The following is a 24,007-nucleotide window of genomic DNA, read 5'->3' on the forward strand; positions in this document are numbered from 1 at the left end:
AGGAAGGCAGCAGGCATGGAAGCCTACTCTGAACAGACCTATATGAATGATGCAGTTTAACAGACAATAGATATCATGCTTACCATTACGCTACGTAACATGCCAGTAGCATTAAGAATTTTCGTTACTGGACGTTCTCTCCATTATATCCTTAAAATCTTTCACCTATAGTTTCTCTTTCATTCGATCTGTAATTTGCAACCTACAGGCAGTTAACTATAAATAGTTATAGTCGCCTTGTATATCATCAAGTAGCAGTACTGTTGAACAGTCCCATGTGTAAATACTATCTCGCAACTGAAAGGCTATTTCATCTTTTGTTTGTTCTCTGGTAAAGAGCTGGAGACTAAATCGCTCTTCACTTGGATTTCGGCGTTACAGGTGATTCACAGAGATGACGGTCAGTCCGTTCAAGAAACTGAATCCATCGCTCAGCAGTCGGACGTGGCGAGCGTCTCGGATGTCCAGGACAGTTCTGTGGGCGTAAGTACCACACATCAGTTTGCTTCAGCATTCTAACAACTAACAGCACGCTTTATGGATGCGCTAGTCATTTTACGTACTTCAGTAAAGGAAAATGCCATTCCCATTTCCCAGTGGACACACTAATGAAATTTGTGCAAGACTTGTGTCGACACGCATGTCAAAATCATGCGGCATTATATATGGTTAGTGGTGTTGGGATACTGCTTATTTGATTACACAACGAACTATTAGGTTTTTGTAATTACCCAATTATTTTGCGTGATTTAGGAGGGCAGTGTTTCACAATCTTGGCATTTAAGAGACAAGTGAGCGGAACCCCTCTAAACTCCTCACCACGCGTATAATTAAGGCAATGGTGGCCAATTACCCATTCAGTGCAGATGCACACTTCGGAATCCTACGGTAAGCGTTTAGATGCCGCCAGCAATGAGGCTAATGAGTAGTAATTTGTGGTGCAAGTTGAGAATTTGGATTCGACCGGAGGCGTGCACGAGTAGTCCGTGCGGATATACTGACATATGTGTCTAGATGGTGTAGTGGTCAGCGCATCTGAGTAGTAATCAGGAGATCCAGGTTCGAACTTATCCAGGCACAATTTTTTTTAACTTCGCTCATCGATACAAGTCAACGCCCACTGGAAGATAATGACTTTAATTCCTTCATGTCATCGCGATTGTTGATCCTGTTGGCTTCGGTATTTGAAGTTGTAGGCATTGAAAAGTTACTGTGTCTTGTGTGATTCGTCGACTTCTTCTTCCAGTAAGTGATGTAATGGTTTTTCAGTCTTAGTAAGTTGGTGTATATTTTGCTGTCACTAGTCCTGTTATTGATACCCTGTGTGATGGTACGTCGTGGGTAATGATGTTCGTAATGTGGGCAGTTGCATGCGGTTAGGGTTTCATTTAGTAAATTCTGAGTTAATATTTCACTGACAAACTGCCTATTGGCTTCTGTCTCGGGTTCTTCGGCCGACGTTCATCTAATGATTTTTTTTTTTTTTCCAGCCACTCGTGCTGGCGAAACGTCAGATTTCACTGTCTGCGTTTGTTGTCTCATATAAGAGACGTTCAAAAAGAAACGAGCCGAAGGCATAATTACAGAAACCAGTACCTGTATGTTGGAAGTACTGACCGTGGCTGTTGAGACACTTGTCCCACTGTGACACAAGGCGGTGAATGGCTGTCTCATAAAATTCCCGGGGCTGCGATGTTAACCAGTTCCGCATGCACAGCTGGACGTCATCGTCCGAGGTGAACCGTTTGCCCTTCAGAACTTTTTTAAAGGGACCAGAAATGGCGTGATCACAGGGAGAGAGGTCCGGACTGTATTGAGGGTGGCCGAGAACCTCCCATTTGAATTTTTGCGGGAGTGCCGCGACTGTGTTGGCGGTGAGACTTTGCAGTGTCGTGGGGCAGTATGATCCTACGGGTGAGATTGCCTGGTTGTTTTGATTTGATCGCTCGGCGAAGGGTGGTCAAGGTTTGCGAGTAACGCTGGGCATTCACTGTTGTCCCGTGCTGCAGGAAGTGAATCAGAAGGGGGCCAAAGAAGAACGTCAGCATAACCTTCACCTCGGACGACGACGTCCAGCTGTACGTGCGGAACTGGTTAACATCACAGCCCCGGGAATTTTATGAGACGGCCATTCACCGCCTTGTGTCACAGTGGGACAAGTGTCTCAACAGCCAGGGTCAATACTCCTAACATACAGATGCTGGTTTCTGTAATTATGCCTCCGACTCGTTTCTTTTTGAACGCCCCTTATACTTTTGCCGGTAATTCTAGGAGGCTTGTGTTTAGCAATGTCGTACGGCGTTCTTGAGTGCTGAGTAGTAGCTGTTCACCGCGATTCTGGGTATCTGCCTTTCTGTTCTTAACCCATAAGACTACAGGGCTATTACAAATGATTGAAGCGATTTCATAAATTCACTGTAGCTCCATTCATTGACATATGGTTACGACACACTACAGATACGTAGAAAAACTCATAAAGTTTTGTTCGGCTGAAGCCGCACTTCAGGTTTCTGCCGCCAGAGCGCTCGAGAGCGCAGTGAGACAAAATGGCGACAGCAGCCGAGAAAGCGTATGTCGTGCTTGAAATGCACTCACATCAGTCAGTCATAACAGTGCAACGACGCTTCAGGACGAAGTTCAACAAAGATCCCCCAACTGCTAACTCCATTCGTCGATGGTATGCGCAGTTTAAACCTTCTGGATGCCTCTGTAAGGGGAAATCAACGGGTCGGCCTGCAGTGAGCGAAGAAACGGTTGAACGCGTGCGGGCAAGTTTCACGCGTATTCGACGAATAAAGCAAGCAGGGAGCTAAACGTACCACAGCCGACGGTTTGGAAAATCTTACGGAAAAGGCTAAAGCAGAAGCCTTACCGTTTACAATTGCTACAAGCCCTGACACCCAATGACAAAGTCAAACACTTTGAATTTTCGGCGCGGTTGCAACAGCTCATGGAAGAGGATGCGTTCAGTGTGAAACTTGTTTTCAGTGATGAAGCAACAATTTTTCTTAATGGTGAAGTAAACGGACACAATGTGCGAATCTGGGCGGTAGAGAATCCTCACGCATTCGTGCAGCAAATTCGCAATTCACCAAAAGTTAACGTGTTTTGTGCAATCTCACGGTTTAAAGTTTACGGCCCCTTTTTCTTCTGCGAAAAACACGTTACAGGACACGTGTATCTGGACATGCTGGAAAATTAGCTCATGCCACAACTGGAGACCGACAGCGCCGACTTCATCTTTCAACAGGATGGTGTTCCACCGCACTTCCATCATGATGTTCGGCATTTCTTAAACAGGAGATTGGAAAACCGATGGATCGGTCGTGGTGGAGATCATGATCAGCAATTCATATCATGGCCTCCACGCTCTCCCGACTTAACCCCATGCGATTTCTATCTGTGGGGTTATGTGAAAGATTCAGTGTTTAAACCTCCTCTACCAAGAAACGTGCCAGAACTGCGAGCTCGCATCAACGATGCTTTCGAACTCATTGATACCTCCCGAGGAGATCACGAATGTAAAATTAGAGAGATTAGAGCGCGCACGGAAGTTTTCAGACAGTCGTTCTTCCCGCGAACCATACGCGACTGGAACAGGAAAGGGAGGTAATGACAGTGGCACGTAAAGTGCCCTCCGCCACACACCGTTGGGTGGCTTGCGGAGTATAAATGTAGATGTAGATGTAGATGGGGACATGCTGCGCCGAGTGTGGGAGGAACTTGATTATCGGCTTGATGTCTGCCGAATCACTAAAGGGGCACATATCGAACATTTGTGAATGCCTACAAAAACTTTTTGAGTTTTTGTATGTGTGTGCAAAGCATTGTGAAAATATCTCAAATAATAAAGTTATTGTAGAGCTGTGAAATCGCTTCAATCATTTGTAATAACCCTGTATATGCCCAATGGTTCGAAAGCAACCTTGCTGCGACCTGACAACGTGGTGAATCGAAAAAGCATGTACCAGTCGGGTAGTACAGAGCATTCGGCAGGCCTCCAGAAATGTGGTACGGCTAAAATTCTGCGTGGGCCACAGCAGCAAATGAGGACGACTGCATCTGTTAGTGTAAGAAAACATTTAGCTCAACAAGTTATTCTCACTAATCAGCTCAGAAGAAGGTGTGAGCTTTGTAAAAATAAAGTGTCAAATTGTGTTGTAAATGCAACATACATTTGCGCGACAAATGATTTGCAAACTTGAAAGCACAGTTACATTATGTTTAATGATTAATAATAGTTCATAACTTGAAAAAATAAAGTCTATGAAACTATAATTAATAAACATTGACCTGTGTGAAACTTTTTTTTAATTTTGATTATTCTAGCTCCATAGTAATGTACGATCTCATGTGCCCGTGGGGGTCATTGTTGCCCCACCGAAAAAAATCGCCTTTCAGAGCTGGCAACTACAAATTATTATTGCAGTTGATGTCTGTGGTCATTAATAAAAGATATATGTGTGAAAAATCGTGCAATTACGTGACAAAAAATGTTATCGGCGTATATGGGTTAATATGTGTGACATACAAGAGGCTGTCGTCATACATACTGGCGCTGCGTGCTCTAGTATGTATGGACTAGCGATTTCCTCATGTCCCAGTTACTTTGCCTATGGTTAGTCGTATTAATCCCAGTCTGTTTCTCGTTTTGCTGATGATATAGTCTGTGTGTGGTTCTCGTTATAGAAATGCTTCACTTGTAATTCCTAGGTGTGCGTTGTTGTAAGACATTAGAGCTTGTCTCCAGAGCTTAACTTATACGCTTTCTGGGCTTAATGACTTTTTCCGCTTGGATGTCAGTGTCTAAATATTATCAATTGGCTTTTAAGTGCATCTGGCCTTACGTATCATAAACTAAACTAGCGCTCTAGATAGACATGTGCTTAATTAATACACTTGCGAAAATGGAAACTGTTGCACTGGATATGTTTATAAAAATCTTTTCTGCTTCCAGTCACGATTTTCTTTTATTCCTATTTTACACGACGCTTTTCGGAAAGTGATGCCCATTTTCAAGTGCGTTTTGCTATGTGTACCAAGCCACATTTTCGTAATGTTTTTGATGTGTGAGGTTCTGCATTTTTATGTTGCCTTTACAGCAATATATAAAAACGCGCAATTTTTAGTTGCTTATCGATCGTCATATGTAATTAGTGGCGAAATTTGGAACAACTTGTACAGACACTTTTCTTGTGGTCTGTTTGCGCAGTCTCACTCACATTAAACGTCACACACAATTTTCTGTGCACAGTCTACGACAGGAATAACAAACTTACATAAACAAACGGTTACACTGATGTTTTTAGATGTTGTCAACAAAGATAATTATATAGGTCTTCCACAGAGTCTGATATACTTCTATAGAGAGGATATTTACATTAACAATCTGGATAATAATTGTACATTCCAAGAACATATAAAGTATCGTGCCAGAAATACTCCGTGTTCTACCTAGGACAAACAGACCGAAATTTGAACACCAAGTATACGGATCATATTAAAGCCTTCACAAACGACAGGCACACATCAGCAATAGTCACATACATACACAATACAGGACACCATTTTGGAAAAGTAGAGAACAATATTAAAGTACTCCACCGACTAAATATTCCATAAAATGGAAATGTTAGAAGAACTGGAGATACGTTCACATTACAAAAAATATGAAGATAAAATAATAAAACCTTGAAAATGAATCAGTGAATTTCTACAAATGCTTCGACACTATACTTAAAAAAGTAACAAATGGAAATATGCACCATTTAAACAGGTATAAGCAAATTATGATCTAGATCGTTAAGATAAATACCCTCTGTACAAAAGTTCGAGGGCTATTCAGTAAGTAAGGTCCGATAGGTCGCGAAATGGAAAAGACAGTGAAAATCCGATGTTGTTCTGCACAGTTGTGTGGGGCAGTGTCTCCAGTATGCCTGTCAAACGCGTCACGTCACTCTTTTCATTGAATTTTCTCAGTTTGAGAGAACTGAAGGGCGATCTGCTTAAGTGTTAAAAACCATTCAACAGCCCAGATCGCACAAAATATTTTTTTTTCTGTAAGACAACCGGTTTCAACAGGCTATGCTGTCATCTTCAGGTCTGTGGCTTTGGATCATATTACAGTAGAGCGTCGATTATCCGTCCGTCGGTCAACCGAACGACCGCTTAACCGAACTGTGTACTCGCTCGCACCTGTTACTCTCCATCATCCCCCTCACCCCCAAACCAAGTTTCCCACAGTAGTCGCCGCACTGGGCCACTGCTGGCAGAACATAGCTTCTAATGGGGCCTTCACAAGGCGCTGCTGACCGGCCGAGCCGCCAGTAGCTGTGTTCAACAATCAGCACACTTCTGTCGGCTTGGCACTGGCAGTAGAAGTAGCGGCAGTATCAAAGCTGTTCACAGCAACAGCTGCGCCAGCTTAGAGTTGAGGCGTGCCGCTCCGCGCAGGGATTGCGCGCCCCCAAGAAGAGCTTCTCACGGTGCAAACAGTCATCTTCTGTTCTCTGTTACGACCACTTGTGTGCTGCTGCGTGAAGAAGTGAACTTGACGATACAAGATGATTAAACGTAAACGTGTTGTCCTTTCTATGAGGAACAAGTACGAGATTATTACTATATGTTCCGACTGAAGTGGCGTTTGTATGTTACTTTGTAATACTAAAAGAGATGCCTGTTTTTATCAATAAATTTCTTTTTGGCAAATAAACATGTACAGTTCGATTATCCGAGCAAACCAGTTTTCCGAACACCCATGTCCCCCAACTACTTCGGATAATCGACGCTCTATTGTACTTTGAAAACGCAGCGACCACCAACATTTTTTATGTATTGTTATTTATCCTAATATAAGTATTGGGCTTTCGCCCAGTTTCACTCGGCGTAATACATAATTAAATCTTCAATTAGCATATCTTTATAAACATCGACTGCAATTTGGATGCTGCCGCTGCCTTTCTATTATGTTGCTCTTATTTTCCGCATATATAAGCGTGGCGCAAACGCGTTTTGTTTCGTATGATGCATCAAAACTCTGCAGTATCCGCATGTTGCATAGTAGCATCACCAAGCAGAATAGAAAGACAGCTCCGACATCGATGTGCTAACTAAATATTTAATCACTTTTTACGCCAAACGAAGATGGGCGAAAGCGTAAAATGAACATGTTTCACAACAAAACATTTTAAAACATGAAGACGACAGGATAGTCTATTGAAACTGGCTGTCTTAAAAAAATATTTCATGCTACATTGGCTGGTGAAAGGTTTTTTAACCATCGCTCTTTTCGGTTCCGCGCACACAGTGAGCACATAAAAATGCCTGTAGTCTAGCCAAGTATTAGTGGCCGGTGCAATGAGGATGCCTCTGCAGCGTTTTCGATGGGAAGTGTTTGATCCCTCTAATGTTCATCTCTGCTCACACGGACTACTGGCTATGAAGACATTTTGGCATAGAATAACGAACTGCAGACAAGCATAGAGAAGCGATGGAAAGTATAGGCGGCTGTCCTCTATGACGAGGATATTGGAAAGTTGGTACAACGCTACGACAGATGTCCAAGTCAGAGCCACGAGTATGTAGAGAAGTAACTGGAAGGTGTAACAAACTGTTAGAAATAAAACATTTTTTACTTTACTGTGGTTCCCATTTCGCGACCGATCGAATCTTATTTTCTGAATAGTCCTCGTATATCACACTCTGTGGAAGGTCTATAGCACTATCTCTGTTGACTCCAACTAAAATCACCTTCGTAACTGTTTGTTTATGCAAGTTCACTATTCACAATGTACACTACACCCAGAAAATTGTGTGTGATGTTTAATATGTGTGAGACTCTGTACAAATGGGCCACAAGAAAATTGTAAGTGCAAGTTGTTCCAAACTTCGCCGCTAACTACACTACTGGCCATTAAAATTGCTACACCAAGAAGAAATGCAGATGATAAATGGGTAATCATTGGACAAATATATTATACTAGAACTGACATGTGATTACTTTTTCACGCAATTTGGGTGCATAGATCCTGAGAAATCAGTACCCAGAACAACCACCTTTGGCCGTAATAACGACCTTCATACGCCGGGGCATTGAGTCAAACAGAGCTTGGATGGCGTCTACAGGTACAGCTGCCCATGCAGCTTCAACACGATACACAGTTCATCCAGAGTAGTGACTGGCGTATTGTGACGAGCCACTTGCTCGGCCACCATTGACCAGACGTTTTCAGTTGGTGAGAGATCTGGAGAATGTGCTGGCCAGGGCAGCAGACGAACATTTTCTGTATCCAGAAAGGCCCGTGCAGGACCTGCAACATGCGGTCGTGCATTATCCTGCTGAAATGTAGGGTTTCGCAGGGATCGAATGAAGGGTAGAGCCACGGGTCGAAACGCACCTGAAATGTAACGTCCACTGTTCAAAGTGCCGTCAATGCGAACAAGAGGAGACCGAGACGTGTAACCAATGGCACCCCATACCATCACGCCGGATGATACGCCAGTATGGCGATGACGAATACACGCTTCCAAAGTGCGTTCACCGCGATGTCGCCAAACACGGTTGCGACCATCATGATGCTGTAAACAGAACCTGGATTCATCCGAAAAAATGACGTTTTGCCATTCGTGCACCCAGGTTCGTCGTTGAGTACACCATCGCAGGCGCTCCTGTCTGTGATGCAGCGTCAAGGGTAACCCGCAGCCATGGTCTCCGAGCTGATAGTCCATGCTGCTGCAAACGTCGTCGAACTGTTCGTGCAGATGGTGGTTGTCTTGCAGACGTCCCCATCTGTTGACTCAGGGATCAAGACGTGGCTGCACGATCTGTTACAGCCATGCGGATAAGATGCCTGTCATCTTGACTGCTAGAGATACGATGCCGTTGGGATCGAGCACGGCGTTCCATATTGCCCTCCTGAACCCACCGATTCCATATTCTGCTAACAGTCATTGGATCTCGACCAACGCGAGCAGCAATGTCGCGATACGATAAACCGCAATCGCGATAGGCTACAACCCGAACTTTATCAAAGTCGGAAACGTGATGGTACGCATTTCTCCTCCTTACACGAGGCATCACAACAACGTTTCACCAGGCAACGCCGATCAACTGCTGTTTGTATATGAGAAATCGGTTGGAAACTTTCCTCATGTCAGCACGTTGTAGGTGTCGCCACCGGCGCCAACCTTGTGTGAATGCTCTGAACAGCTAATCATTTGCATATCACAGCATCATCTTCCTGTCAGTTAAATTTTGCGTCTGCAGCACGTCATCTTCGTGGTGAGCAATTTTAATGGCCAGTAGTGTATATACAGAGATCGACAATCAACTAAAAATTTCCCGTTTTTATATATTGTAGCACAGGCAGCAGAACAGTGTAGAACCTCACACATTAAAAACATTACGAGGAAAAATAGTATAGTACACAGAGAGAACGCACTTGAAATAGGGAATCATTCCCGGAAACGCGTCGTGTAAACTTTAAATTAAAGAAAATCGTGACTGATAGTACAGAAGTTATTTATAAAAAAAAAAAAGATTGTTTTCACAGTCCTGTGCTTTCGGAAACCATTTCTAATGAATCCGATCGGAAAAGTGTTAGATTATGAACAACTTGACCGAACGCTATCAAACGGACACTCCAGTAATGTCCGTTCCTGTGGGGTATGTTGATTAAAATTTCCTCCTTATCTGAGCTTATTTTCGATGCAGAAGAAAGTAAATCGCACATATGCAAAATGGTGTAAGAGCAAGATGGCTATTCTGTCTGACGTCACTGGGCCTTTTCAGGTGGAGATCATAACACGGCTTGACCAGAGGACGCGCAAATGCAGATTACCTCTCTCTTTTGGCCTTTGAGAAAGGCCTGCTCATTGTCACGAGGGACGCGGGTTTACCATACTGACTGATCGCCCAGCTAGTTGACTGTGGTGGAATGACTACAGCAGGAGGGATCACTAGACGGACTCAAGACAACAGTAGCAAGAAACGTTGGCACAGGCCCTTCCAGAAGGACTAATCGGTAGAAGATCGTTACGATTGTTCCACTGGTTCTGACAAACAGGCGGATGACAACAGTTGAAATTTCGGCAGATGTTTCATGCAGTATCACCACGAACCGGCTGGATCAGACTACTGGAAGCTGGGTTCAGATCTCGTAATGAATCGCTTAGCTCTAACAACAAGCAGCAGAGACATGCATAGTCCAGAGCCATAGTCAACTGGAATGTTTGGTGGTATTCTATGGCTGTCAGATATGACAACAGTACTTATTTGGCAATCGTTGAAAACAGGCTGAATGCTCGCCAGTGTGTGGCAAAAATGGTAAATCTTGTTCTTGTATCCTTCTTTACCAGGATAAAAAGTGGCGTGTTCGGGCAGAATGATGCAAGACCCCACGCAGCAGTTCACACTGCAAACGCCTTGAATGATATGCAGATCCTTGACTGGCTTGATGAGTCCCCTGCTTTTCACCTACAGAGCTTGTCGGGGTTACAGCGGGACGCCATATACTTTCAGACAACCTGCAGCCAGAAATCCTCTTGAACTGACTCAGCATGTGTTTCAGGCATGACAAGAAATTACACGAAATGACGAGGCCGTTAGTTTCCATGCCGCAGCGGTTACAAGAGTGCATTGTGCCAGTGGTAATCACACTTCATACTGATATTGATGATGGGGGTGAATTTCGAATGGAATGACACTTTAATCATTTAATATCCTTTATGTGATGAACATCTCCATGAAGTTTGATAATAACACATTTGATATCAGATTCCCGGGTTCGATTCCCGGCGGGGTCAGGGATTTTCTCTGCCTCGTGATGGCTGGGTGTTGTGTGATGTCCTTAGGTTAGTTAGGTTTAAGTAGTTCTAAGTTCTAGGGGACTGATGACCATAGATGTTAAGTCCCATAGTGCTCAGAGCCATTTGAACCACATTTGATATCCGTTATGTGATGAACATCTCCACAAAATTTGATAATAATATCAGATTGATGCTTCATCGTGTCACTCTTACAATTCAGTGAGAACATATGTCAGCGCAGCCATTGTAGCAGAGTCGCATCAATATACATTGATAAGCCAAAACATTATGACCACCGCGACGTTGGATGCCGTCTGATGGCTTTGCGGGCATATGACGCGATAGCAAAAGTATGTAAGCGGAGCAGACACGGTCGGGGTATCAACCCAACGAATATATGGGCTGCAAATGGGGAAATCCATTGAGATAAACGACTTTGATAAAGGGCAGATTATTATTACACGAAGCCTGTGGACGAGAATCTGGAACACGGCGAAGCCGGTCGAATGTTCACGTGCTAGTGTCGTGAGCATCCACGGAAAGAGGTAGGAGGACAGTGAAAATGGTTCAAATGGCTCTAAGTACTATGGGACTTAACATCTGAGGTCATCAGTGCCCTAGACTTAGAACTACAGTACTTAAACCTGACTAACGTAAGGACATCACACACATCCGTGCCCGAGGCAGGATTCGAATATGCGACCGTAGCAGCAGCGCGGTTCTGGACTGAAGCGCCTAGAACCGCTCCGCCACAGCGGCCGGCTGGAGGACAGTGAAACTACCACTAGGCGCTAAATGGTTGGACGTCCTCGATCTTCACAGAACGTGGGGTTCGGAGGCTTGTCTGCTCTGTAAGGTAGGAGAAATGGTGACCTGTGGCATCCCTGCCAAAAGAGGACAATGCTGGTGCATGCACAAGTGTTTCAAAGCACACCGTTCGTCGTACATTGTTGAACATTCGCAGCAGATCGTCTCTACGTGTTCACATGCAGACAGAACGACATCGTCAATTACGACTGCAGTCGACACGGGACCATCGGGATTCGACGGTCGATCAATGGAAACGTGTCGGCTCTTCGAGTGAATAACATTTTTGCTACATTATGCCGATAGTCGTCTCCACAGACGCCATGATCGAGGTGAACGGCGGCTCGAAACGTGCAGCCCGCCATGGACGAAGGGAGGTGGGAGCAGTATTATGCTACAGGGTGTTTGAAACGGCAATACAAACTAAACGAGCAGCGATAGAAATACGCCGTTTGTTGCAATATGCTTGGGACAACAGTACATTTTCAGGCAGACAAACTTTCGAAATTACAGTAGTTACAATTGTCAACAACAGATGGCGCTGCGGTCTGGGAAACTCTATAGTACGATATTTTCCACATATCCACCATGCGTAGCAATAATATGGCGTAGTCTCTGAATGAAATTACCCGAAACCTTTGACAACGTGTGTGGCGGAATGGCTTCACATGCAGATGAGATGTACTGCTTCAGCTGTTCAATTGTTTCTGGATTCTGGCGGTACACCTGGTCTTTCGAGTGTCCCCACAGAAAGAAGTCACAGGGGTTCATGTGTGGCGAATAGGGAGGCCAATCCACGCCGCCTCCTGTATGTTTCGGATAGCCCAAAGGAATCACACGATCATCGAAATATTCATTCAGGAAATTAAAGACGTCGGCCGTGCGATGTGGCCGGGCACCATCTTGCATAAACCACGAGGTGTTCGCAGTGTCGTCTAAGGCAGTTTGTACCGCCACAAATTCACGAAGAATGTCCAGATAGCGTGATGCAGTAATCGTTTCGGATCTGAAAAATGGGCCAATGATTCCTTTGGAAGAAATGGCGGCCCAGACCAGTACTTTTTGAGGATGCAGGGACGATGGGACTGCAACATGGGGCTTTTCGGTTCCCCATATGCGCCAGTTCTGTTTATTGACGAAGCCGTCCAGGTAAAAATAAGCTTCGTCAGTAAACCAAATGCTGCCCACATGCATATCGCCGTCATCAATCCTGTGCACTATATCGTTAGCGAATGTCTCTCGTGCAGCAATGGTAGCGGCGCTGAGGGGTTGCCGCGTTTGAATTTTGTATGGATAGAGGTGTAAACTCTGGCGCATGAGACGATACGTGGACGTTGGCGTCATTTGGACCGCAGCTGCAACACGGCGAATGGAAACCCGAGGCCGCTGTTGGATCACCTGCTGCACTAGCTGCGCGTTGCCCTCTGTGGTTGCCGTACGCGGTCGCCCTACCTTTCCAGCACGTTCATCCGTCACGTTCCCAGTCCGTTGAAATTTTTCAAACAGATCCTTTATTGTATCGCTTTTCGGTCCTTTGGTTACATTAAACCTCCGTTGAAAACTTCGTCTTGTTGCAACAACACTGTGTTCTAGGCGGTGGAATTCCAACACCAGAAAAATCCTCTGTTCTAAGGAATAAACCATGTTGTCCACAGCACACTTGCACGTTGTGAACAGCACACGCTTACAGCAGAAAGACGACGTACAGGATGGCGCACCCACAGACTGCGTTGTCTTCTATATCTTTCACATCACTTGCAGCGCCATCTGTTGTTGAAAATTGTAATTACTGTAATTTCGAAAGTTTGTCCGCCTGAAAATGTACTGTTGTCCCAAGCATATTGCAACAAACGGTGTATTTCTATCGCTGCTCGTTTAGTTTTTATTGCCGTTTCAAATATACCGGTCATTTTTGAAACACCCTGTATGAGAGACATTCTTCTGCGTTTGCATGGGACCTGCGGTAGTAATGGAAGACATGCTGACGGCTGCGAACCACCTGCATCCCTTTATGATTGATGTCTTCCCCGACGGCGATGCCATCTTTCAGCATTGATAACTGTCTGTGTCTCGGAGCCAGAACCGCGCTGCAGTGGTTTTAGGAACATTATAGTGAACTCACTTTGATGTCTCGGTAACCAAATTCGCCTGGTGTAAATCCTGTGGAACACATCTGAGTCGCTATCGGGCGCCATCACCGCGTAAGCAAATCAGCGACCCGTTATTTATGCGAATTACGTGACCTGTGAATAGACCTCCACAAAACTAGCAACATACTGTCGGATTCCAGATACGCCGAATCAGTGATGTACTTCGTTCCAGAGACGGACAAACAAACTATTAAGAATGTATAGAACAGAAGTGATATCTGGCGTACCGCAAGGTAGTGTCATAGTCCCTCTGCTGTTCCTGATTTACGTAAATGATCTAGGTGATAACCTGAGCAGCCCCCTTAGATTGTTTACAGATGATGCTGTAATTTACCGACTAGTAAAATCATCAGACGATCAATTCCAATTACAAAATGATCTAAAGTGAATTTCTGTATGGTGCGAAAAGTGGCAATTGGCACTAAACAAAAGTGCGAGATCATCCACATGGGTACTAAAAGAAATCCGACAAATTTTGGGTATACGATAAATCGCACAAATCTAAGGGCTGTCAATTCTACTAAATACCTAGGAAATACAATTAGGAGCAGCTTAAATTGGAAAGACCACATACATAATTTTGTGGGGAATGCGAAACAAAGACTCCGATTTGTTGGCAGAACATTTCGAAGATGCGACAAACCCACTAAAGAGACAGCCTACATTGCACTTGTCTGTCCTCGGCTGGAATATTGCTGCGCGGTGTTGGATCCTTACCAGGTAGGATTGACGGAGGACATCGAAAAAGTGCAAAGAAGGGCAGTCCGTTTCGTGTTATCGCGCAATAGGGGTGAGAGTGTCACTGATATGATACGCGAGTTGGGGTGGCAGTCACTGAAACAAAGGCGGGTTTCTTTGCGGCGAGATCTATTTACTAAATTTCAATCACCAACTTTCTCTTCCGAATGCGAAAATATTTTGTTGACACCCACCTACGTAGGGAGAAATGATCATCATAATAAAATAAGAGAAATCAGAGCTCGAACAAAAGATTTAGGTGTTCCTTTTTCCCACGCGCCATCGAGAGTGGAATGGTAGAAAAGTAGTATGAAAATGGTTCGATGAACCCTCTGCCAGGCGCTTAAGTGTGAATTGGAGAGTAACCATGTAGATGTGGATGCAGATATGGTCATAATGTTTTGACTCATCAGTGCATTATCGTCTACAGTTCCTTTCGCACATTTCGTGGGTCAAGAGTGGTGGGCAGTTACTTTGTATTTTTTTTTTAATCTTTAATATCCTACATATGGAGCAGTGCGGGCTGTTGTAGACCTACGTTATTTTCAGCCAAACATCGCATTGTGCTAGGGATGACGCAGAGGGATTTCCAGTTGGGAATATTTGGGAGGGAATTTTCAGTCCTGTCGTTCACCTGATGTGCAAGGAAAACATTCCAAAAATTAGAGAAGTGGCAGTAATAAATGGCAGAATTGAACCGTATTTCTGTCCTACACATAGCGTTTCAAGAGACAGTTCTGTCATCATCACGTTGTAAAACTTAGCTCATGAAGTACAACACTAAAAAAATCTACCAATAATAACTGCGATGTTTAGGATATAAAAGAGAATAAAAACACCTTGGACTCTGGGTCCACGTCTTTCATTAAAACCGTCGGCATCTGTCAGTGACCATCACATTATGATTGACCCAATAGCTGCAGTTAGACAGTCCTACTGCTGACATATCAGTTCGCGACAACCCACATACCTATGCAGAATCATCAGCTTGGCACTTTTGGATTTCACAGCAGAGCAATAGGACGCCGCCTGGTGTAGTGTGTGATCTGAGATGGAACGACCACTGACATATATCAGCGATTTTATTATAAGTCGAGGACCCTTATTCCAATGTGTCTTTTATTCTGTTTTATCTAATGAACGTCACAATTGTTACTGTTGACAGAATTTTTAGCGTTTTCACTTCAAGAGTAAGTGTTACAGCCTGATGATGAAAGCATTGTCTCTCTAAACACGTTATTGAGTTGTTTGGAGAACAGAAAAACAGTAAAATACTATCAGTTATTACTGTAAAAACATAACAACCATTACCTCAAATCCATAATGTCTAATACGAAACTTATGAATTGGACCATTTTTAATTAGTTTCTGGAATAGTGTTGTCCATTTTCTTAGACAAAATTTACAAAATGTGGGCACATATACGTATGTGTGAATATAGTTGTATGTATACAACTTAGTATACTGAAATATGTAATTGTATCGGGTACTCATAGTGTGACTTCCACACTCTAGTTGCAAAGGGAAAATTTGAAAAGCATTGATGTGCCATGTGACTCAACCATCACTGATGCAATAAATATAGTGAAGGAAATGGCTCTAGAAATTTTAATGAAGTACACGAATAATTATCCTTATATCTGTTTGAGAAATGCAGAACTTTACTAGGCATTAGAAGCGGATTGGTGCAAGTGAAGAAAGATCCCTTCATCAAAAATATTCTAAGAGGCTACTGAAGACGATGTTTCTGGGACTGCATATCTGAAACATAACACATGTGGAAGGGAAGTGTGAACTACAGAAACCGCAGCAGAGGAAGCAGTAGTGTAACGAAGAACGTTAAATACGAGGCCTGTTCAGAAAGTAAGCTCCGATTGATTGCCAAATTGAAACCACAGTGAACATCAGAAATGTTTTACTTGTAACAATTAGCTACACCTTTCAGCTACTTCTCTACGTAGTCGCCGTTCTGACTTATACTTTTGTCATAGCGTTGTACCAACTTTTCAATAGCCTCATCATAGAAGGCAGCCGCCAGTGCTTTCCGCCAATTCTCCACGCCGGCCTACACCTCGTTGTCTGTGTCAAAATGTTGTCTTCAAAGACAGCGGTTCATGTGACCAGAGATGAAACCCAGGGGGAGACAATTGCGGACTGTATTGTGGGTAATCTCACATTTCCATTTGAAAACGATGCAGGAGCATCTTCATTGCCCCTGCAGAATGCGGCTGAGAATTGTCTTGAAGAAGGAACAGCACGACAGTTATGTAATGTTAGCTGCATAGCTTCAGGCGAAATTTCTCACCAGGCCCTCGTACTTGGCGGCAGACACTATTTTCTAGACATCTTTACGCACTCACTGCGAGCTCAGAAATGAGAAGAGCGACGTGATGCTAACTGGGGTTATACTAGAGACACTACCCAACACATCTGTGCAAAGCTTTATCGGATTTTCATAGTCGTTTCCATTTCGCGACCGATCGGAGCTTACTTTCTGAACGCCCCTCGTATTAAGAGAGTAGGCAATGAAAGCAGTTAATATTGATGGTGTAAGGACAGCAACCAGCCACACATTTACTTTTAGTACCTTTATCCAAAGGGTACCGGTACCGGTTTCGAATCATTGTAATTAATCCTCAGACGGTTTACACGCTTGCTTTATGATATGTGGTGTGTTTTTTACAGATTAATTGTCCTAAAATATAAATAATACATAATTATAAACACGTCACACACAGATGGTTGCGTTACAGATCTTCGTTGCATGTGACTTACGTGAAACGTCGGTTTGGAGTGTTTGTTTCCATAACATTCGTCCAACAGATGTAAATGTATTCCCACTGCATTCTTATTGTTGCACACGTAAATTGTTCTCGCTGAACAACGATTCGAAACCGGTAACGGTACCCTTTGAATAAAGGTACTAAAAGTATATTTGTGGCTGGTAGCTCTCCTAACACCATCAACATTTGTCTTCAAACAACAGCCACGGTCTCCATCATGTCATCATATGACAAAATTGCAGTTAATATTAATTTATACATTTCTTGAGCTCTGTAGCTTTGGATCATATTACATTGAGAAACACAGCGACCACCCACATTTTTATGTAGTATACAGGTTTTGGGCTTGCGCCCATTTGCATTCGGCATAATACATAATTAAATCTTCAATTCGCATATCGTTGTAAACATCGACTATAATTAGGATGCTGCCGCTGCCTTTCTATTCTGTTGCTCTTATTTTCCATTTTTATAAGTGTGGCACAGACACGGTTCTTTCGTATGATGCACCAAAATTATGCAGTATCCACATGTTGCATTGGAGCAATAACAAGCAGAATAGAAACGCAGCTCCAACATCCAAACTTCAATCGCCGTTTTTAACGATGTGCTAACTGAAGATTAAATTACTTAGTATACCAACTGAAGATGGGCGAAAGCTTGGAACGCTTATTGGTATGAATAAAAATCGGCTGGTTGTCTTTCTTGAAGTAAAATGAGAGATGTGTATGGTAACTTTTTTTCTGTTCTAGGTGTTACAAAGTGTAGGAATAGTTGACTATGCCTAGGAAGGAGCATTAGTCGGGGAAAACTGTAGCGGCAGACAAAACGGGGGTGGAGAGATGTTGGTAGTGTAATAGGTACGTAGTGACTAGCACAAGACGGCAAGAGCGGCTGTTTCAGTTAGATGTAACATCTGGCCAGGCGCATTTAGCTTCTGCAGCGGCGACTCTGCTGGCACTCCGCCAGCAATTGGCCTCATCGCCTGTCGCTAAGTGTTTTTGTGCGTTGCAGACAATTCCCCTCTTTCGGCCTGCAAGCCCATCTACTTTTTTTCAGGCGATCCTCTCGACGGCGGAGCCCGTTGTGCAAACTTGGGCCTCCGCCACGAGATGGCAGCTGTGTTCGTGCGGCGCGTCCGGAACACGTGCGCGTTTGCCGACATAGCACGTGTCAGGAAGTGCCTGCGGCGCTCCAAACACACTTCCGCTGCTCCTCAGAACCTGCGCTTCCCTCCACAACCACTCGTGCTCCCTCAGAATACTCTTCAACATGCCTCGTAGCCTGTTGCTTCTAGCACCCAAGCGCCCACTTACGCCAGGCGCTGATCGAGGATTTGGTTCTAGAGGAGGGGTGTGCGTCACATTTTGCTACTCTCTCTCTCTCTCTCTCTCTCTCTCTCTCTGTCTCTCTCTCTCTCGACCACCCCCCTACCCCTTCCGAAATATTATTTACTCTCCCTCAGGTTTTAATAATAATAATATTAAAATATATAAATTGTTTCAATATAACAATCAGTGATCAGTCTACAAAACCCAACACATGGACAGAAAGAACAACAGTAGACAAGCCATGGACTCATAATACTAAAAGGCTAACAGAGTGGAAAAATTTGAATATCTTGGGATACATACAAATAGGAGCATCAAACAAATAAGGCAACCAACGTACACTATTCGCCATTAAAATTGCTACACCAAGACGAAATGCAGATGATAAACCCGTACTCATTGGACAAATATACTATACTAGAACTGACATGTGATTACATTTTCACGCAATTTGGGCGCATAGATTCTGAAAAATCAGTACCCAGAACAACCACCTTTGGCCGTAATAACGACCTTCATACGCCTGGGCATTGAGTCAAACAGAGCTTGGACGGCGTCTACAGGTACAGCTGTCCATGCAGCTTCAACACGATACACAGTTCATCAAGAGTAGTGACTGGCGTATTAGGACGAGCCAGTTGCTCGGCCACCATTGACCAGACGTTTTCAATTGGTGAGAGATCTGGAGAATGTGATGGCCAGAGCAGCAGTCGAACATTTTCTGTATCCAGAAAGGCCCCTACAGGACTTGCAACATGCGGTCGTGCATTATCCTGCTGAAATGTAGGGTTTCGCAGGGATCGAATGAAGGGTAGAGCCACGGGTCGTAACGCATCTGAAATGTAATGTCCACTGTTCAAAGTGCCGTCAATGCGAACAAGAGACGTGTAACCAATGGCACCCCATACCATCACGCCGGATGATACGCCACAATGGCGATGACGAATACACGCTTCCAATGTGCGTACACCTCGATGTCGCCAAACACGGTTGCGACCATCATGATGCTGTAAACAGAACCTGGATTCATAAGAAAAAATGACATTTTGCCATTCGTGCACCCAGGTTTGTCGTCGAGTACACCATCGCAGCCGCTCCTGTCTGGGATGCAGCGTCAAGGGTAACCGCAGCCATGGTCTCCGAGCTGATAGTCCATGCTGCTGGAAACGTCGTCGAACTATTCGTGCAGATGGTTGTCTTGCAAACGTCCCCATCTATTGACTCAGGGATCGAGACATGGCTGCACGATCCGTTACAGCCATGCGGATAAGATGCCTGTCATCTGGACTGCTAGTGATACGAGGCCGTTGTGATCCAGCACGGCGTTCCGTATTACCCTACTGAACCCACCGACTCCATACTCTGTTAACAGTCATTGTATCCCGACCAACGCGAGCAGCAATGTCGCGATACGATAAACCGAAATCGCGATAGGCTACAAGCCGACCTCTATCAAAGTCTGAAACATGATGGTACAATTTCTCCTCCTTACAGGAGGCATCACAACAACGTTTCACCAGGCAACGCCGGTCAACTGCTGTTTGTGTATGAGAAATCGGTTGGAAACTTTCCTCATGTCAGCACGTTTTAGGTGTCGCCACCGGCGCCAACCTTGTGTGAATGCTCTGAAAAGCTAATCAGTTGCGTATCACAGCATCTTCCTCCTGTCGGTTAAATTTCGTGTCATCTTCGTGGTGTAGCAATTTTAATGGCCAGTAGTGTAGAACAACCAGAAAAACTTCAGGAAGCTTACAAACTGATATGGACACACTGCAATACAAGAAACACTTCAAGGCAGGCCAAAATCAGGCGCTAAAATATAGTTGTACAGCCAGATGCACTCTACGCATCGGAAATAACTTCAAGCGGGGCATCAGGCGTCACAGAGATAGAAAAAATAGAACGTACACTCCTGGAAATTGAAATAAGAACACCGTGAATTCATTGTCCCAGGAAGGGGAAACTTTATTGACACATTCCTGGGGTCAGATACATCACATGATCACACTGACAGAACCACAGGCACATAGACACAGGCAACAGAGCATGCACAATGTCGGCACTAGTACAGTGTATATCCACCTTTCGCAGCAATGCAGGCTGCTATTCTCCCATGGAGACGATCGTAGAGATGCTGGATGTAGTCCTGTGGAACGGCTTGCCATGCCATTTCCACCTGGCGCCTCAGTTGGACCAGCGTTCGTGCTGGACGTGCAGACCGCGTGAGACGACGCTTCATCCAGTCCCAAACATGCTCAATGGGGGACAGATCCGGAGATCTTGCTGGCCAGGGTAGTTGACTTACACCTTCTAGAGCACGTCGGGTGGCACGGGATACATGCGGACGTGCATTGTCCTGTTGGAACAGCAAGTTCCCTGCCGGTCTAGGAATGGTAGAACGATGGGTTCGATGACGGTTTGGATGTACCGTGCACTATTCAGTGTCCCCTCGACGATCACCAGTGGTGTACGGCCAGTGTAGGAGATCGCTCCCCACACCATGATGCCGGGTGTTGGCCCTGTGTGCCTCGGTCGTATGCAGTCCTGATTGTGGCGCTCACCTGCACGGCGCCAAACACGCATACGACCATCATTGGCACCAAGGCAGAAGCGACTTTCATCGCTGAAGACGACACGTCTCCATTCGTCCCTCCATTCACGCCTGTCGCGACACCACTGGAGGCGGGCTGCACGATGTTGGGGCGTGAGCGGAAGACGGCCTAACGGTGTGCGGGACCGTAGCCCAGCTTCATGGAGACGGTTGCGAATGGTCCTCGCCGATACCCCAGGAGCAACAGTGTCCCTAATTTGCTGGGAAGTGGCGGTGCGGTCCCCTACGGCACTGCGTAGGATCCTATGGTCTTGGCGTGCATCCGTGCGTCGCTGCGGTCCGGTCCCAGGTCGACGGGCACGTGCACCTCCCGCCGACCACTGGCAACAACATCGATGTACTGTGGAGACCTCACGCCCCACGTGTTGAGCAATTCGGCGGTACGTCCATCCGGCCTCCCGCATGCCCACTATACGCCCTCGCTCAAAGTCCGTCAACTGCACATACGGTTCACGTCCACGCTGTCGCGGCATGCTACCAGTGTTAAAGACTGCGATGGAGCTCCGTATGCCACGGCAAACTGGCTGACACTGGCGGCGGCGGTGCACAAATGCTGCGCAGCTAGCGCCATTCGACGGCCAACACCGCGGTTCCTGGTGTGTCCGCTGTGCCGTGCGTGTGATCATTGCTTGTACAGCCTTCTCGCAGTGTCAGGAGCAAGTATGGTGGGTCTGACACACCGGTGTCAATGTGTTCTTTTTTCCATTTCCAGGAGTGTATAATGCTTAGAAATAGTTCTGGAGCAGTTCGTGGATGAATAGACCAACCAAAGGATTTTACGAACTCACAGGTTCACGGACATAAAACTATCACAAAGAATCTTCTTTGTACTAGTTTTATGCAGACATTGTGAAAGCTTCGTGTGACTAGGGCCTCCCGTCGGGTAGACCGTTCGCCGGATGCAAGTCTTTCGATTTGACGCCACTTAGACGATTTGCGTGTCGATGGGGATGAAATGATGATGATTAGGACACCACAACACCAAGTCCCTGAGCAGAGAAAATCTCCGACCCAGTCGGGAATCGAACCCGAGCTCTTAGGATTGACATTCTGTCGCGCTGACCGCTTTTTTAATTTTTTTTATTTTTGTCCGTTGTTGATCGTTGGGTTTGGTCGTTGCGTACTTCACTTGACATCCGTTAAAGTTCGTTGTTTGATCCTTCCACTCAGTTTTTTTTATTACAGAGGCCAACCAGTTCCCTGACCGAACACGCTTAGGTACCGTGCGCGCGGCCACTTAGTGACTGGGGCCGGACACTGTAAAGTAAATGATAATGGCAGTCTGCTGTATGCGCTTTATTATTCACACTCGCAAATAATACGATAGGCATACACTTTTGAAAAAGGGCACTAAGTGCCCGAAACTGGTAAAGAAATTAAATTTCTTTTATGCAACTGGTTCTTATCATTTCATTATATAATTTGAAAAGCATTCCCCCAAACATTTGAGAAGATTTCATGTCATGCAGTTGATTTTAGGGTTATGATAGGAACAAACTTTTACATCTTCGACAATTCCAAAATTTGCACTTAAACGTGTGCACTCAGCTGTATCAGCACATTGTCATTATCTCAGAGACAGCAAAGGGCTTAGAAGAGCAGTCGAACAGAGTTTACAGTGTCTTGAAAAGATGTTATAAACTGAATCACAACAAAAATAAAAGAAGTATCATGAAATATACTTGAATTAAATCAGGTGATAATGAGGGAATTAGATTAGGAAATGAGACGCTGAAGGTAGTAGTTGAGTTCTGCTATTAGTGCTGCAAAATTGATGAAGAAGGCTGAAGTAAATAGGATATAAAATTCAGACTGGTAAAGCATTTCTGAAGTAGAGCAGTCTGTTAACACTAGATATCAATTAAAGTGTTTGAAACTCTTTTCTGAACGTATTTGTCCGGAGGGTAGCCTGTATGGAAGTCAATGTGGACGATAAGCAATTCATACAAGAAGAGAATAGAAGCTTTTAAAATGTGATGCTATAGCAGAATACTGAAGATCAGATGGGCCAAACAGCTAATGAGGACTGTTTGAAAACCGAGTTGCAACAAAAACGCCGGCGATTGGACTGCAAAAAGTCCTTTTCCATCACAACAATGCACCAGCACACTCCTCAGCAGTTGTGGTGGCAAAATTAATGGAAATAGGATGCCAATTCGTTTCACGTCCCCCCTATTCTCCAGACTTGGCTCCCTCGGACATTTGAAGAAATGGCTGGCAGGACAAAGATTTCATTCAAACGAGGAGGTGATTGCAGCAACTAATACAAGTAGCTATTTTGCAGACTTGAACAATTTCTATTATTCAGAAGGGATCAACAAATTATAACAGTGTTTGAAGAAGTGTATAAGTCTAAAAGGAGACTATGTCGAAAAATAAAAAGGTTTACTCCAAACACATAAGTAGTTGTAACTCTTCAGGCTTTCCCGGCGATCTAATGACATCTTGGGTTGTCGGGTGTTCTGCCGGATATCAGCGTCGTACTTGCACGATATTTCGGTCACGTAGCTCGTAACCTTCATCAGGTGCGACCTGAGACTGCTCCTCGAGTGGACCTGGTCCAGTATTTATGCCTATGGCCTTCCCCCTCCACCAACGGCTGCAGGCGCCTCTGTGGTCCGCGCCCATTCCCTGCGACCTGCTGGAGCGTTGCTGCTCCGTTTTCCGTCCGCTGCGGTTCTAGGTGTTCCCTCTGCGGTCCGCGCCCACCAACCCCGCTCCTGGGGGTTTCATCTACGGTCTGGGCCGGACGTGCTCGATGTCGCAGTCATAAAAGGCATC

General features: G+C 44.9%; 1 protein-coding gene across 2 annotated transcripts in view; it reads left to right on the forward strand.

Annotated features, from left to right (window-relative positions):
- Positions 1-24,007, forward strand: part of LOC126198775 (dihydropyrimidinase-like) — a 284,208-nt gene that overhangs the window by 165,697 nt on the left and 94,504 nt on the right. The window contains exon 3 of one of the 2 annotated variants that reach the window (XM_049935335.1): positions 382-483. The exons of the other annotated variant lie outside the window; for it this stretch is intronic. Coding sequence (XP_049791292.1) covers positions 382-483 — 102 coding nt within the window. The remainder of the gene's footprint in view (positions 1-381; positions 484-24,007) is intronic. 2 annotated transcript variants of the gene reach the window in all.

The sequence above is a fragment of the Schistocerca nitens genome, chromosome 8 (genome assembly GCF_023898315.1).
Source record: "Schistocerca nitens isolate TAMUIC-IGC-003100 chromosome 8, iqSchNite1.1, whole genome shotgun sequence".
In the NCBI taxonomy this organism is placed as follows: Eukaryota; Metazoa; Arthropoda; class Insecta; order Orthoptera; family Acrididae; genus Schistocerca; species Schistocerca nitens.